This window comes from Diplotaxodon limnothrissa, linkage group LG16 (assembly GCF_057381915.1).
Source record: "Diplotaxodon limnothrissa isolate DT_005_m linkage group LG16, D_limnothrissa_male_GT1.1, whole genome shotgun sequence".
In the NCBI taxonomy this organism is placed as follows: domain Eukaryota; kingdom Metazoa; phylum Chordata; class Actinopteri; order Cichliformes; family Cichlidae; genus Diplotaxodon; species Diplotaxodon limnothrissa.
The window spans coordinates 21889426-21906567 of record NC_140611.1 but is presented as its reverse complement, the minus strand read 5'-3'; the positions used below and the strand labels follow the sequence as shown (position 1 = coordinate 21906567).

At 39.0% G+C, this 17142-nt stretch overlaps 1 protein-coding gene across 1 annotated transcript; it reads right to left on the bottom strand.

Moving 5' to 3' along the window:
• Positions 1 to 1122: 1122 nt before the first annotated feature.
• Positions 1123 to 15582, bottom strand: cog3 (component of oligomeric golgi complex 3). Its single transcript, XM_085373883.1, has 23 exons — positions 15388 to 15582; positions 14998 to 15144; positions 14835 to 14896; positions 12839 to 13004; positions 11724 to 11798; positions 11311 to 11403; positions 10185 to 10310; positions 10003 to 10083; positions 9873 to 9916; positions 9625 to 9751; positions 8901 to 8992; positions 8489 to 8628; positions 7218 to 7378; positions 5228 to 5336; positions 5017 to 5135; positions 4814 to 4903; positions 4079 to 4199; positions 3691 to 3779; positions 3431 to 3565; positions 2916 to 2991; positions 2679 to 2806; positions 2096 to 2194; positions 1123 to 1929 (listed from the first exon to the last, which is right to left on the bottom strand). Exons 1-23 carry the CDS (start codon positions 15553 to 15555, stop codon positions 1900 to 1902), a joined length of 2478 nt encoding a protein of 825 aa, XP_085230009.1. The 5' UTR covers positions 15556 to 15582; the 3' UTR covers positions 1123 to 1899.
• Positions 15583 to 17142: the final 1560 nt, after the last annotated feature.

Here is a 17142-nt window from a genome sequence, read left to right as displayed (position 1 = left end):
TTCATAGTGGAAATGTAATTGGTATAAAATGAGCATTTTACTATATAATTAAATTCTGTTTTGTTCTCAGCATGTTTCTGTTGAAGAATTTCAAGTTTCACTGTTCAATTATTGACAAACTTGGCAGCAGAAGGAAATGACAAACGATCTGGAAGAGACAGTAAGACCCCTGAGGGGTTTATTGTTCAGCCGCTGCTTCTCTTTATAAGGGTAAATCTGACTTCATGTGGAGGCACGTACTGTAGTAACTCAAAACATTTTAAGGAAAACAAAACAAAAGCAAAACACCGGAGCTGTCTTGACAATAAGCATCATGTAGTGTTTCACAGTGACAGCACTTCTGCCCAACACAACTGCATTCAATCCAAAACACTGATAAAGTCAGTGTAAAGTTTGGACAAAACTGAAAGTAAGTTAGTGTGGCTTGTGTTATTATTATAGTTTTTTAGGAATTGCAGGAATACAAGATACGAAGAGCAAACCTAATTTTAGACCAAAGCATTGATTCTCCTTTCTACTGCCTTGCTGTCGCAGCTGAATCAAGGCAAAGGTCTAATGCTGCCAGAGCCTGACATGCTTCAGAGGTATCTGCAGCAGAAGAGTGCAGAGATCAATGTCCTGCTCCAGAACATCCAGTCCCTCATCACCTATCAAAAGCCTGTCAGTCCACAGAAGGTCAAGCCCCAGCAAAGCTTCATCTCTCACATGGAAAGACGGCAGCTGCCAGTGAAACAGCAACGGTCTGCCAAGAAGACCCCCTAAAGCCGATGATGTCCTTGAATGGCAGTTTCTCATTTGTTTGAAGTGACTAAAGCTGCAGTGTGCTCCGAATTTGAATTCAGTGACAAAGAGCTTTATAAAACGAGCCGAAGATCATCAACTTTTTTTTTTTTTTTTTTTTTAAATCAGAATGTCCTTAAATATAATAACTGTACACATCATTTTACATCGGACAGAGCTACGCAAAAGTTACATGTATAATGTCCTGTTACTTTTGTTACCTTGCAGGAAACATACCCACAAGTCATGTGCAGGGCACAGCTCCCAACAGTCTATTATTGTGATAGAGTAGAAGTATATTTGTTTTAATAAACTTAGTTATAAAAGGAAAAAGTATAAAACATAACATTCCATTGTCTTTACACACTTGCAATAGAAATAAGAAAACAATTTGTAAGGAGGTGAAAAAACAGCTGCTTGGATTTTGCGTTGATTAGAGGGGAAAACTTTGTTGGATCTGAGACACACGTACTACAGGTCATCATATTTCTGTTAACTGTGTTACAAAGACTCTTACAGTTTAAAATAGATGAATAAAACATTTTGCAGCATTTTCTCTTACCCTTCCAAACCACTCAAGGGAGCTCTGAATGTGAGCCCCTTTTACTGGCTGTTAGCTACCTGCGCTGATGAGCGACTGCTTAGTGGCTCCATTCGTGCACCTGAAGCGCCGCTGCCTGCACCCCACCATCACAGAGTGTGCAAATTCAATTTGGTGTACAGAGAGATGCAACTGTAATCACAAATCCGCCCTTTTCAAAGTGGATTTGTTCTACAACAAAGCAACCTTAAAACCCCCAACACCACATTTAATTTTAGTCAAACAAAATGATCAACTCAGTAACCCACAGGATAATCTCCACTTCCCAGTTTGTGTGTAGACTTCACCCGAACCCCCTTCATACTTGTAGCTACTTGAGTTTCTATAGGAAATTCTTTGGCCCTGTGCTGATTTTTCTTTTTTTTGCTGTTGGTTCAGTTCTCCTGGTCCAGCATGCAGCTCAGGTGCAGTCATCTGGTCATCTCGCCCACTCAACCTCAAAGCTCCTGGTCATGGCCGGCGCTGGAGCAGCCCATCACTATCCAGAGGCAGTTAAATCAGAATCCTTACACCCCACATTACTTATTCACAGACAGCAGCAGGTTAATCTGAAAGAGAGCCGTGAAAAATGATGAGTGCTCACCGTGCCTTAGCTGATATACCTTATTTAATGTTTCTTCACTCAAGTTGCTTTCAGCAGTTTTGGATGCTGCAGCAGTGTTATTAAAACTAAGTCAGATGCCTTTAGGCAGTGCTAATCCCACAGTGCTGTACCTGCTCCATAGATGGACATGCAATGATTTGAAGGTCTTCTCCACTGTATTCCTCCTGAAGCAAAGCGTGCAGTCTTTGGAATACCTGCTGGATGTTATTCTGTGGAAAAAGCCATCCTATTACTGAGTGCTGGAAGGAAATTAAAACCGCATTTCCATCTGGCCTATGTCCCCTCGCTATCTTGTTTCCATGTCAACCGCTGAATTTTGTTTCTCTCTCATTCAGCCTCACCTGGCACCTTGACGAATAGTACACAGGCAGCACAAAGATTTCTCTATTAGAGTTCAATCTCACTAACAATTTACAGCTAAAGGCACAATCTAAAAGCCAAAATTTAAACAAGAGTCATTCCAAAAGTAGATTTCAAACGTGACCTTTTTCTATAGCTCTCGAAAAATGATACATGCAAATACAGTGTTATTTATATTATTAAAAACTGCTGATTGGACCTTGGGGAGCATAATATCCCTGCTTTGTAAAGACAGTCTTAAAGGATTCTTGGATTCCTCGAGCTTTAACAATGGCTTAAAAAGAAAGTGACTCATGTAGTAACATGCTATATCCTTGGTTTGCTGCCACCCACCCGGACAGGCTTGAAAAGGATGAACTCTGTGTCTCTATTGGCCAAGTACAAGGACATGCTCTGTAAAGTGCTTGGCAGCTTGCTCTTCATCACGCGGTAGGTAGCCATCACTATATCGTTGATCTTTGCTGAAAAGAGAGAAAGAAAAAAAACACTGACATGCCCTCTAGCATTTACTATACAGGTTTTGATGAATTACAGTACGATGCTTATGGCATTTCCTGAGACAAATCTTACCTGGCTGTGCCCAAGGTTGCTGAGACATACTGTACGTGGGACCACCTTGGATGGCCATAGTTTTAAGAGCTGCAACCTGAAAGCAGACGCAGCCAAGGTAAAACATGAAAATTTGAAAAGGCTTAAATTGTGTCATTTATGGTAAGAAAACAAGCACAAGAGGGTCTGCTGCCATTTAAACTAATTCAATCACAGCGGTATTTACATAAATAATAGCACAAAACAGAGTCTGGTAGGTAGAAAGAAGGCATAGGCAGTGTGTTACCTGGTAGAATTATTGCAGTTAAAGAACACAAAGCACAAGAACACATATATACACACGCTGAATTAGATTTTCTCGATGAAGAAAAAAAACCAAACTGTCATTTTATCTTCGCTTGTCAGTTAAGTACCGAGACCTTCAGTGATCACTGAATAAGCAAATAATGTTTGTAAAAGGTAAAAGCTGAAAAAAATGAAGGTCAGGATGAGCCTTTGCTGCCTGAGGCTAACTCTGCCTTCGCTCTAACAATTACCTTGGTGAGAAACTCCTCAAGGTTCCCCACAAAGATCTGAGTCTGCTGCTGAATAAACTGCTCACAGCTGAACTTCAGGTGTCGGTCCACATCCTTCTTAGAGTCAATGTAGTGCTCCTTTATCTCTGGTGTTCCCTGGGGGCCACAGAGAAAAAGGCTTTAGGACTATCAAGTGGCATTTCCCTCAGGCAGGGTGCTATCAAAGTACATAAAGTGTATGGTATATTTAGTCAAAAAAGGTGAAGAAAAAAAAACACTACCTCCAACAGGAATTCAAGTATGGCGTTGTGACTGTTAAGTCGGAAGAATTTGGGAACAGCCTTAGGGTTCAGGATTTTGAAGGCAGCATCTTAACCAAAAAAAAAGAAGAAAAAACAGAAGAGACGCTAAATCTGTGCTGGTGCAGAATTAGATTGCCCTCTAGTGGCCACATGTAATACTTTACTGACTATGAGAAGGGTGATGGGAGAGCAAATCTGCCCTGTGTGCCACTGGTTAATGTACATTATAGTGTTGGATTACAATTTCCACATTAATTGTTGCCACCGGTGCATGTGATAGGCACAAGTTGCTTAATGAGCATGAAAATGTAATGAGTGGCTTTATGGAGCTGAACGTCAATGTTCCCTCCACCTTTAATTATCTTACCTCGCGTTTTTTTCAGGTCCAGTGAGATTTCCTTGATGGCAAAATCGGTGTGAAATGGGGCAATCTGTTCACGCATTATCAGCAGGTGCTTGATCAGGAAAAGTTGCCCATCTATTTGTGTCTACAGAACGTAAAAGGCACACGGTAAAATCCACACTGCAGGCAGCCAAGAACAAAAGGACATCTGATGACTATCCAAACTACAGAGAACATAAAAAGCATGGGCTCAGTGACGATAAGGGAATATGCCTAATTAATAACTGCTGATTAACCATAGCCAGAAAGAGACATATTACTGTGAGGGGGGGAAAAAGGCATCTGAAATCATTTATTGCTCAACTAGCAACTAAAACATTGGAAAAAGACATCAACAAGGGGTGGGAATGTGTCCTCTGAGACTGATGCTGCTGCTTTAATTTAAAGCGTTAGGTTGAAATGGGCCAGTTAGCACAGATATTGACAGCAAATTTGAAGGTGAGAGAAGCCCATAAATAAGGGATGGTCTGCTGAACACTCTGTGGAGCATAACAAAGTACCGATTAAAATAAACTTTAAATGACATCCCAGCTGCTTTAGTTAAGGATCTTGTAGCCTGAAGGGATTTTTCATTAGCGGGGACCACATCTTATTTACTACGTAAAAAGAAAGGCACTTTCCAGACTATTTTTTTTAATAAAAATGCAATTTTAAAAGCTCAGAAGAAATACAAAGGCATACTCTACGCTGCATGCCAACCTTGTTTTTAAGGATGATATCAGAAGCTTTAAGCAGGGACTGGATGCAGGCAGATAAGGCTTCTTGAGATAAACCCTGGAAGACTGCTTTCTGGAAAAAGACCAAGAGTTGGAAATGCACGAATAAGAAATTTAAAAGCGTTAAAATAAACGCTGTACATGTTTCCATACAAAAAACAACAACTAATAACACAAAGAACTCACATCAATACATCTGTAGAGCTTGGACAGACAAACCAGTGTTCGTCTGACGGTAGGGTACCACATGCCATGCAGATCTGCAGGAGAGACGGATGTCTGGAGGCGAGATGCTTCTACTTTGCCTATATTCAAAAGAGGAGAAGCCATTGGGCAATAAATGACAGCAACACCAAACACTGTCAGGAAGCTAGTGTCACAATCTGGAAACACAGACCAGCGCTGCTGTTTCTTCTTCCACTAGAATCGTCAAGCTGTACATCAGAAAAAACGGACTCCTGTGACATCTGCTTCATCTGCTCTTCCTTCAAGCTCTGAGCAATTTTCTATTGAAGACAGGGAAAGTAAAACGCGAGAGTTGGTAGGCAGGAACATTTTAAGATTCTGGAAAGTCATGTTCTTCCACTTTTGCTTCAACGGGAGGCCCACGGGTTTCGAAAAGGCTAAATGAATATAAAATTTTACTTGCAAAACAAGTTTGTATACAAACAGGAAGTCAGATAAACATCTAAGAAATACTAAGAACATCAGGGTGATCTGATGTTAATGGGGAAAAAAAGTGTAGGTGCAAAACATTTAAAAGTCATTAAATAAAAGTTAGGACTCAAAGGCATATCTAACGGCATTTGAGTATTCACAAGACCAAAGAAATTCCACAGTAATAAATTTGCATAATTCAGCTTAAAACATTCAAACTTATTATGAAGCTGCAGACAGAAAGCGTTAGATGTCTCTTCTACAGAAGAAATCTATGGGTCTTTGAAAGTTTAACATAAAATAAAACTTAAAAAGTCAAAGAAGCGAGACAAAAAGACTCATAAATATCAGAGGAAATATCAGAGAATGTGTGAGTTTGAGAAAGTGTATGTATGCAAGACATTAGAAGATTTTAAGACATTAGTAACAATTCAAAGGCATATTTAACAACACGTTCAGACATTCATGAAACTTAAGTTTTCTAAGGCTTAAATTCACACTTAAAATATATTTTCATGGACCTGCAGACAGTGCTAATGGTGCGTATGAAAAAACACTTACGTGGGAGCTTGTGATCACCACTTTTCCTTTCTACTGACATATAATTTAAACTAGTGTATCAACAATAAAAAAAGAAATAAATAAAATACATACACAGTATATGAAAATACTATTTTTGCAGCACTAATTACATCGAGGTTGCATAGCAGCTAACTGCATAGAAGCTGAAAGTATTACAGCAGTATTTATTTATTTAAAAAAAGCATATGTAGAGGGACAAGTATATACTATGACACCACAGCACATAACAGAATTTATAAGTTAGAATGACAGTTCTGGTTCTTTGAAAGGACGTTGTATGAGGAACTCATTCACAGCGTATTCCCTACAAAAAAAAGGAAGCAAAAGCACTTTACTGCTGTGAAAGACATCAGCAGCAAAATGTGCTTCAGCCAGCTAACCCAAAAATTGTATCAGTTAAAGTGCATGCCGTATTCAGGAATACTTTCACCTCTACACCTCTTTTTGTTAGACAGGCCTTTCCAATCAGCAGCTAAAACAGCTGCCTCAGCTGTGATGTTTTAAAGGGTAACTCCTATGTTCTGCAAGGTGAAATGACTGTTTCTGACTGGTGGTTTTGAGGAGGGCACAGATGGTTAATGACTAATAATGACTTCAGTTCCACCAAAACCTTTTTAAAAATAGACCTTTAATGGAAAATTAAGTGGCAAAAATATCATAAATTATAGGGAGAGATACATTTAGCTTTATGCCAAAGGTTAGCACTGTGTTTAAAAAAAAAAGTCCCCACTCAGCAAGATGTTACCCAGACATCAAAGCACCAACTAGGTGAGCTCCAGAAGATTTAGACAAAGTTATACAAACACAAAGGAACCAATTTAACCTCAAGTTATTGTTATTTCTCAAGTATCTTTACTCTTAAGACAAAAAAAAGTATAAAGTCCCAAACCAACAACAGTATATAACATGTTTGGTCACTACAAAAGTAATAAGACATGTCAAAAGTCTTATTTACTCCTACTCGTAATATTTTGAGCAATTGCATCTTTTAACACTCAATCACATACTAGGTGAACTGTTTAGGTCTTAGGGCACATATTTGGATTGGACCACTGCCTTTGAATAAGAACCAAACCAAATTATCCCTTAAAGCTTGCCTGCAAAACTACATAACAGAGATCTTAAAAAGGAACATATAAAAACCTTACCTCCATCATCTCCAGTTTTTCAGGGTAAGCCAGATCCCCTGGAGCTGGTTTGTAGCCTATGATATCGGTCTGGATATAAATGTGAGTCCTATAGACCAGCCTCTCCTGAACGTCCTCCAGCATCTGCTTCACAACGGCATCAAAGGCCCCCAGCTGAGCAGCTGCATGAAAGCACGCAGGTCAGTTTACAGTTCAACCACTACTTTGCTTTAGGGTCTGAACTATAACCTGAATATTATGACGATCTAAGAAAGTGAATTATATAAATTTATACAAGTTGGAAAGTTTCAAACTTCAACTTCACACCTCAAATCAAAAGCTAGATGACTGAAGCTTGGACAAAGTTGGGTGTTCCAACAGGACAATGATCCCAAACACACATCAAAACTGGGATCAGAATGGATAGAGCAGCCTAGACTTGAGCTTCTGGATTGGCCTTCCAAAAGCCCTGAATTCAACCCTATTGAAAACTTGCTGACTATGTTTAAAAGCTGGGTCGGTGTCAGGAAACTAAACAATATCAATCAACTCTACAAATCCAGCCAGAATTATCCCAGAATTTTGCAGACCTGGGAGTTTATCAAACTCACCACAAAATGAAGAAAATCAGGTCTGTTGCTACTCTACCTAGGAGTGGGTGTCTGGCAAAAATCAAGCCAAAAGCACAATGTGAAAAAGGACCCAAGGACCCTCACTCACAGCTCGCTTTGTCTCTGATCACATGTCCATAAGAAGAAAAGCAGTAAATGAAAATGACGGTAATGAAAGAACACTACAAAAAAAATACCACTGCTCTCAAGAGTTTTTAAAAAAAGAAACATGTCTCAAGTTTGCCTCGGTGCTGCACAACATTTCTGCTGTGTTAGGACAGAAAAAAGGCACTCCACACCAATATCAAAACCTCATCCCAACTGTGGAGTGTGATTGAGCAGGAGCCAAGAGGCTTTGCAATTATTTGAAAGAAATTTTAAATTTTATGGGAGAATTTCAGCCAAGCAATACAAGAACTCTAGCTTAAGAAATATTGGGTGATGCAACAAAAACATCGATCCACAAGATACAAGTCTATCAATCAACAACACAGAACAGTGGCTGAAAAAGAGTCCTGACAATAACTCAGCTGACATGTTGTGATATGAGATGTGGCACTGAAGAAGACTGTCAGAAATATTGATGAGCTGGCAGAATTTATTTTTTAACTTCTCTTCATGACTGTGCAAGTCAAATAATCGCCTACAGAAAGAAGAAAAAGGAACCAAGTTCCAACATACCATTATTTTGAACATGATCTTCCAACATCTCATTCTTGAGGATGCTACAGAGCTCAGACAGGGTTTCCAGGTGGATGATGTGAATTATCAGAGGCCGGAGGACATCATACAGGGACAAACACAGCTTCTCCAGCAGCTCACTGTCAGATATTAAAAACTGTTTCAATGCATTGTAAGAAACATATGCGATACTTTCTGTCTAAGCTTCCATTGGCAGAATCAAAGACTTAAGTAATGGCATTTCGATATTTAAATATGCAAAAAAAGCCCTTAAACTACAATACAAACTGTCATAACACTGCACATAATAAGCAAAACTGGAAATGCCTATTGTTCTGTTTAAAATGCCACACCTTAAACAAACACACATTTCCTGCATGAGCTACTAAACACTAATGTGAATACCGCTCACTCTAGTTTAGGTGTAGGTTTGGAGAAGAACTCATTGTACAGCTGGTGTTCATCCTGACACACGTGAACCATAAAGGCACAGCCACTGCGAACCTGTACAAATACACATAATGATCACATGCTGTATTGCCTGCAAATACTTTGGCTTCACCTCAAACAAGCAAACACACATAAATGATACAGCCACCTATTACAGCAGTCATTAACAAGATGCATAACCTGAGCAGATGGTGCGGCTGTTATGACGTTCTGTTGCATGAAATGCTTTAATTATAGCATCCCCATCAAGCCAATTAGAGAAGTGCTTCAAATGCCATGATAGTGTCAAAATACTGAACCTTTGCAGGCTTCAAAACTGGATCGGGTTTGTCGGAAGTATGAAATTGGAGATGACTAAAAGAAAAAAGTTTTACTTTTATTGTGCCAATTTTTGGGTCTATTAAAATTTCAGACACAAAGCGTAATAATCAGCACTGTTATGGATGACTAGGGATACACTGACAACACCTAGTCTCCAAAGCAATCCACTTCTGAATAAAACAGGAGAAATCTCTGGACCCCTGCTGTTCACAACTTCAAGTTAAGGTCATTTATAATGTGCACAGCTTTGTGCTTCAACACAGTGCAGAAAATATCCCAGAGGGCCCCAAGCTGTCCATTCTTAGCAAACTCAAATGTCACCTTACTATATCTAAAGAGCCATTCCAGCCTTTAAGTAGACTTACCAAAGCACAGTGGTCTTTGCTGTTCTGGCTGGTCAAGTCAGTAATGGTGGATGTAATGCAGGGACTTAAGAGCTGCTCTCTTTGATCAAGATAACACTGATGAACTTCATCAAGAAGCTGATGGTATCTGTTTGCATAAATATAAATATAGAAGACTTCATTTAGCACATTAACTATAACAAAATATACATTTATAAAAGGTTAATGCTACCGCTGCCACTACTGCCTTTTTCTAAAGAAATACTCACTCTGGAATCTTCTCTGCTCGCTGCTCTATCTGTTCAATCAATGACTGAAGAGGGGAAAAAAGAAATTTTGATTTTTACTGTAGAAAATTATGATCTGCATAAATAGCAGGCAACAGAACGTTAAACTCACCCGAACTTTTGGTGAAGCTGCTCTGAACTTTACATAGTAAAGGGTAAAGGCGTTGTCTGCATTAGTTAAACCCATTGGATCCTGTGGGAGTCAAAAAGAAATCAAAATTAAACTCCACTAAACGCATACAGTGTGTGTACCAGTGGTCAATAGCACTAAAGAAAAACAGAATGCTTACTTACCCTTTTTGTTAACTGGCTTGTGAGGTTTTGCATAGTGTTTACAATGTGAATCTTCATGAAATGCATAGCTTTAGAGAGACATTGTTTAAATTTGGCCAAATAAACAGGATAGTCCTTGAAACTTGGCTGGAATGAAAAGAGATAAGCAAGTGTTAAACATCATTCATTCTGGAGTTATCACAGGTTATCATTTTGGTCTGCGTTTCCCTGATCCCCACCCCCTTGTCTACATCCCTGATTACTCACCGGTGCCCGATTACTCACTGTAAATGTACACTGAGCATATGAGGTGTGATTAAAGTGTTCTGAGAGCACCTCCATGATCATCAAAAGATTTGACGCGCTCAAGGTCACCTTGCTGGTCGTGTCCATGGTGCTATTTCTAGACTGTAAATCCTGTTCTGACCACATGCACTGTGCACTCTGCAATTTCACTTTGGACCTCAAACTCACACAGAGAGGAAGCACAAATTCCTGTTTCAACATGATTTCATCTGGAGGCTCATCAAGACATCTGGATCTCTGGGTATGAGCAAGCATTTTTTTAAGTTGATGACTCCTGAGTGTCCAAGCCTGAAGGCAGCTTATTGCTCAACATAAATTTTATCAATGCCGAGTTCTACTGTAACATCCTGAGGTGTCTGACGGAGAACATTTTGAGGAAACAATCTAAAGTATTGTGCACGGCGGGATGGCTCACAGTGCACTTTTTTGGAGGTATACCAAAACAATTTTCCCTCACCATCAGAACCACTCATGAGATTTGTCTCCCAGCAACAATGTCTGCAGTTTTGACACGCTGGTAGAGATCCAGATCACAAGTGCAAGGGACAATAACAAGACTTCCACTAAAAGTTGTAAAAAATACCATCTGCACTAAAAATGCTTTAGAGGTGTAAAAGAATATGACCTTTAACACAATATAGGGCATGTTTTTGATTTTAATGGATCTTTTTACAGAACTTTTCCATCACACGCTGTAAATGTGCATTCACTACATAAAAGGAAATTCGCTTCCAACAAAAATGTCACATCCTTCTGATTACTGATTACTCTATCCCTGATATTCCTACAAAAAGGTAAAACGAGATCTTCAAAGGCAAAACTGACAGCACAATGTACTTACATGTGATGAAACATATTCAATGCAGTCATCCAACTTAGACAGCATTGGTATAAAACCTTCACTATTTACAGACAAGGTTGGCGAGTTCAGTTTCTGCAAAGGCAAAGACATTCGATTTTAATTAATTAATACTTTTTTATAATTTAAAAAAAATGTTTTTGGTAAACACTGCTATGTGTGTTATTCATAATTTCAGATCAGTAAAAATTAAATCTATATCTAGAAAAAAAACAAGAAACTACAGATTTTACTTCGTCTTATTTTTCAAGATGTAAAAATTGAGAATAATTTCTTATTTAAAATTACAGCAACTGAGTGCGAAAATAAAATCTATATCTAATAACCAGTTAAACATATTTCAGTGCATAGTTTTAGTCATTTAACAAACGAACAAACAAACAGACACAGCCTACCGTGTTTATGTTTTCTAACTCATTAAAATATGACAGTTTCTGCTGTATGCTTTCTGCCAGGTCAACAAGTTCTGCCTGCAAACAGAGAGAAAACAAAACACCATTGTTAAAACAAGCAAAAATAGATAATAAAAATCATGCTATAAGAAGCTTAATAATTTCAGTTCAGCTTCTAACAACAGTCCAGTCTCTACGAGCCTGAGCACAAATCTCCAACACTTGTGGGGGGAAAAAAAAGAACAAAAAGCAAAAAGCTCGAGTTTATAACACATTTATAAGACATTTAACAGCAGACTCAACAATGTACTAATTTATTCCTCAGAGAACGGCGAAACAATTATTACCATCCCTGGTTTGGTATAGTCCATAATTTCATTTTCTTCTTTGTAGACCTTGACAATGATACATCCACCACCTTAAGAGTGTTGTTGACTTGGTTAGATATTTTGAAGTAGTTTTTCTTAATCATGGAAATAATTCTGTCATCACGCACTTAGTTCTCTGTGGTCTTTCAGGCTCTTTGGCATAGCTGAGCTGGCCAGTGCATTCATTATCTTTAAGAATGCACCAGTTTGCTGATTTGACCACTTCCAAAGATGATGTTATTTTTCTGGAAGGTTCATTTGTTTTGTTTTTTATCCTAACGATGATCTCCCTCCCTTGAATCATCATCATCATCTCTCTGACATCCTCATATTCCTTTGAAAAGCTTTTAATTACAAATTTAAAACAGCTTTTTTTATCTTCTTCATTTGTCATGAAATAACGAGGGAACAGGCTTCATCTTGCCATGAAATTACTTCTCAGGCAGTTGTGAGTGTTCAATTAATGTTGAAAACTGGGGACTTCATATAAATTTGACTTGAATTCATAAACAGTTAATACAATTTTATTGTAAAACAACTTGAATTAAAGCAGGAAATCAGTATTTCAAGCACATATTGATTAACTTAAAATAAGAATAATCTTTACAAAATGACACCAAAAATGGCTTTATTTAATAATTATATATGCTTTATATTGCATCAAAGTACATACAATTTCTGATTACCAGGGATCTTCTGATTTTAATAAAGGAAAGTGCTTACAGTCTGATGTGCCCGTGCGCATCTCACCTGTTCTTTAAGAAGCTGTTCACAGGCCTCATGTAGGGCGCCAGTCTTATTGGACACAAACAGGTACTGTTTCTGAAGGGAATCCAAGTGCTCAAGAGCTGTGTTGACATCTTTTAGTATAACATCACAGTGTTCCTGGTAGCAGTTTAGATCATCTCTGGTTTTCCTAAGTGGAAAGCAGACATTATCTTTTGCTTCCTTTCATTCAACTTTGACAGCATAGTGCACTGAAGCTAAATATTGGCTTCATGCTTTAGAAGATTTGACAACAGCAACAGTAAGGTGACACTTGATGGTTGCACTTTTTTGGCTGAGTGAAACTAACACAGCGGCGCATGCCTGATGATATGTGAAAGCAGCGCACACTGTGAGCTGTCATTTCTTACTTCATTCATTTTACTCTTGAAACAACTTTGCTGCAATTAAGAGATCTGAAAACTGAGTGAGTAGTGTATGATGGTGCATTTTATAAAGCACAGAGGTGGGAGAGAATGGTGATGCAGTGTTTAGCACCGTCACACATCTGTCTGCGTGGGTTCTCTCTGGATATTCCAGCTTCCTCCCGCATGGCGTTAGGCCAGTGATTCTAAACTGACAGTAGATGTGAATGTGAGCTTAAATGGCTATCTGTCTCTGTGTGTTACACCTGATTAATGACCTATCCACGGTGTACCCTGCCTCTAACAGTAGGATGGATCGACTCCAGCCCCCCACGACCCTCAACTGGATAAGCAGACGAAGGATGGATGCATCACAGAGCATCATGTTTGATTCTGATTTATTCTTTCAAAAACATGTAATTTGACCTTGTCCTCCTCTAAACAAACACCCAGTCAACGCACACACAATCTGGAAAACCTCTGGCTATTGTCTGCTGGCCTTCGCAGAGTTAGTGGATATCCGGGTCAAACCTTCCTGTTCAGTCTGCCAGTCATTGTTTAAAAATGCCAATGAGTTCTTTTATAAAAAGTGATTTTAAAAAACAAAACTGTTGGAGTATCTCCGATGGTTAGAAATCTCATTTCAATCGTTTCTTCTTTTGCTGCCCTCACCAACTATTAAGCTGCATGCAAATGTCTTCTCAAACATGACTGGTGAACATAAATCTGACTGTCTGACCGAACAGAAAGCTTGAACCTTGCAAATAGAATTATGCATGTTTAATAACGCCTTTAAATCAAAGCTGATGTGTTTCTCTGATTCAGAATGCAAACATCTGATACACTGTTCAACAAGCACTTTCACCAACACCTTTACAAATTTCACTTGCTGGTTCATGTATATGTTCTTTTTTTTAAGTTATTATTTTCCAAGTAGTCAACAACGAGAATGACTGGATAGAAAACTGAACGGATACTCGGTGACAAGTTCAAAAAGAAAAATGACACCAAATGAATCTGCAGCTTTGGAAGCACTGGTGCACATTGTCCAGAATTTTTGCAGAGCAGAGAATAACGCTGAGCTTATGGCCAACATGCTGGGTAGGGGGCCAGAATTTCACTGAAGATGCACGTTTTACATTTTCATCTCTAATTTTTTCCACCAAATTTAGGTTATGTCAGCGATGAGCAAGCAAAAAGATTTCATCTTGATATAAAAGTGATGGAAAACCGATATTAGGGAAAATTCAATCCAAGCATGATGGGTGACTAAAATTGTGATTTTAGACATGCAATGATGATTATTTAGATGAAGAGCTGGTTTGAAAACAAAAAAATGCCTGGTGTTCTGGAGCAGAGCAATACCAAATATTAAAATTTATGAAAAACACATGGCAGTGAAGCATATGCGAACCTCAGTGAGGTTATTTGTACTGTACACTTGAGACTAATACATAACTTGATTCATGACCTATTAAGGCCTATCTTTTTGGAAAGCTGATCAGGAATAAATTAGACAACTGGTAAAGGATCCAGCCTATAACTTGTATATAATCTTATCAATATCCAGCCCTACACACAGCATGATACTACAGAGGAGTATAAGATTTACATACCTGTATTTTGCATTCTCGTCCTGGCCCATGTTTGCCTGCAGCTTGGCAAACCAGGCAAAAAACTACAAAAAAAAAAAGGAATTATATTACACCCATGCATCTTATTAAGGTATGGTAAATCTGACTGGGTGCATAACTGCTTAAAGCTGACTGGGTCAGACACCTGTTGTGCAGTTTCTATTCTATTGTTTTCCATGTTGAGCATCTGAAATCCTTTGAGCAGGATGTTTTCTGTTGAATCGGGAACAGTCGCAGTGAAAGGGGACTGCAAGGATCTAGATGACAAGCTACACAAGTCTTCAATGGGTAGCTGCAAAACAAAACAAGGCTCCTTATTTCTAAGCTCCTTGATTTCAAGCTAACTACCTGGACATGTTGACGAGGTGGTGAAGCACAAATACATACATGCCAGATAAATTAACTTGTAACGTAATGAAAGGGGGAATTAAGGTCATACAGTGGCAGCCTCGACTTTTATTTGACATCACTTGCGTTTAGAAAGTAAGTTAGCAGCACTGCTAGCTAGCTAGCAGAGTCCAGAGCTCCAGCTCACCTCAGAGGGCACAGAGAGCTTTTCGGCCGCGGCTCGGATCTCCAGGACGGAGTCCATCTGTTTCTCCGTGAGGGGAGCCGTGGCATCGGCACGGCGGTCCCATAGCGACAGTTTCTCCCGGGTTTCCTTATCTGTTAAGTCCAAGAGGGACTGATCTGTGGACGCCATCGTTAGATTAGACAGCACCAACGTCAGCAGCAACGCGCTGGTACTTCCTGTTCCGGGAGTGTGGGCGGGGCTTGATAAAGAGGTCGGTGATCCCACTGCGATGGTGAGTTTCGCTCCGTGTCTTAAAACACTTTTGCAAATATATTTTAAAAGCATGAAAAGGATAATATACAGAACTTCTCTGTCTTCATTTTTTTAAATTACAAAATGACATTTTTTCAGTATTAAAAAAACGAGTTATTAAGCAAAATGGTACAATGGAAGATATTATCATATGAGTTTCCGCCCACAGTCCAAAGACATTCTCCTGAACTGGTTTAGATGTGGATTTGACAGTGAATTTGAGGTTTTCTGTCCGTAATGGATTCTGATAACCTACCCAGCCAGGATGCACCCCTGCTGCCAGGTGGGGATTAGCTGCTCCAGACATCCAGCTCCACATCCTTGAATTGTATAAGGGAAAGTAAATGGATGGATGGATGGATGGAGGGATGGATGGAGGGAGGGATAGAAGTTATAACTACTCATGTTCAAGGACGTGGCTACAGTTTTGGGCCTCCTGTGTCACCTCTCCAAAGCTGTGTTGTCATAACATTGCAACACCATCATCTGTTTTTGAGGAAAAACAGTATTGTGCTCCTCAGTGAGTTATCGTAATACAGCTATATAACGATATGCAACTGAATAATAAGGGTGTGCTAATAAAAAACTGACTCATATATGTACTTCACAGTGACTTGGTCCACTGCCTAACATTACTTTTTTACCTTGCACAGGTTAACATAAAACAAAGGAATAATGGGAGATCTGTCTTTAATTCTACCACTCAGCAGAACAATAGACATTAATGGTTGCAACCAGACTGCAATTTGTGAGCTCCATTACCTTGGGACTCAGTGTTTAATGTTTTGTTTCAGTTCCATGGTCAAGGGTCACCCACATCCAATGCACATTTATTAAGGCAACAACTAAAGTTTTTCTAATGTGCTGAATTTTCAGTTTGTCTTTTAGTGACGTGGTTTGATATTTATTTCTCATAGAATTTTCTGTTTTCTCATGCCCCCTGCCAGCTGATTGTTGGTCCCCCAGTGCCACCTCATTTCAAAAAATCTTGGGAACACTCCTGTTTGTGTGTTTTATTGCATTTTGTTTCTCTGGGAAAAGTGTGTGTATGCATGTACTGGTCATAACAGAACCACTTGAAAGTAACTGTTCGTGCATAGCTGGTTTTGATCGTTAAATAAATAAATAAATAAATGTTAGATGCCTAACCAGAAATTTCAGCTATCATCCAGGTTATGGTGAAGGCCCATTGTAGGTTTTACTAAACAAACACCACAAAACAAACAGATCAACGTGGCAGATGGAATTTGTGGGCGGGACAAAAAATGGCACCCAGCAACACGTTAATCTATCACAGAAAAAAAAAAAAAATCCAGCAGGTGGAGCCCTGGGAAACATTTTTAATAGACAAAAATTCAGGCTCCGGGATATTTTCACTCCGTTAACTCTTCTATGTCTGCGTCCATTTATTCATGCAGAAGTAAAAGTAAAAACAATAATGTGTCTACTTGTGTTTTTCATGCT

Bases quoted from the DNA above. Each gene is read 5' to 3' on its own strand.
- cog3 (XM_085373883.1), bottom strand. From the start codon at position 15,555: ATGGCGTCCACAGATCAGTCCCTCTTGGACTTAACAGATAAGGAAACC. The intron at 7,379-8,488 runs GTATGTTGGAAC...GCTTTCATGCAG, and splicing joins AGATCATGTTCAAAATAATG to CTGCTCAGCTGGGGGCCTTT. The intron at 2,807-2,915 runs GTAAGATTTGTC...CTCTCTTTTCAG, and splicing joins GCAACCTTGGGCACAGCCAG to CAAAGATCAACGATATAGTG.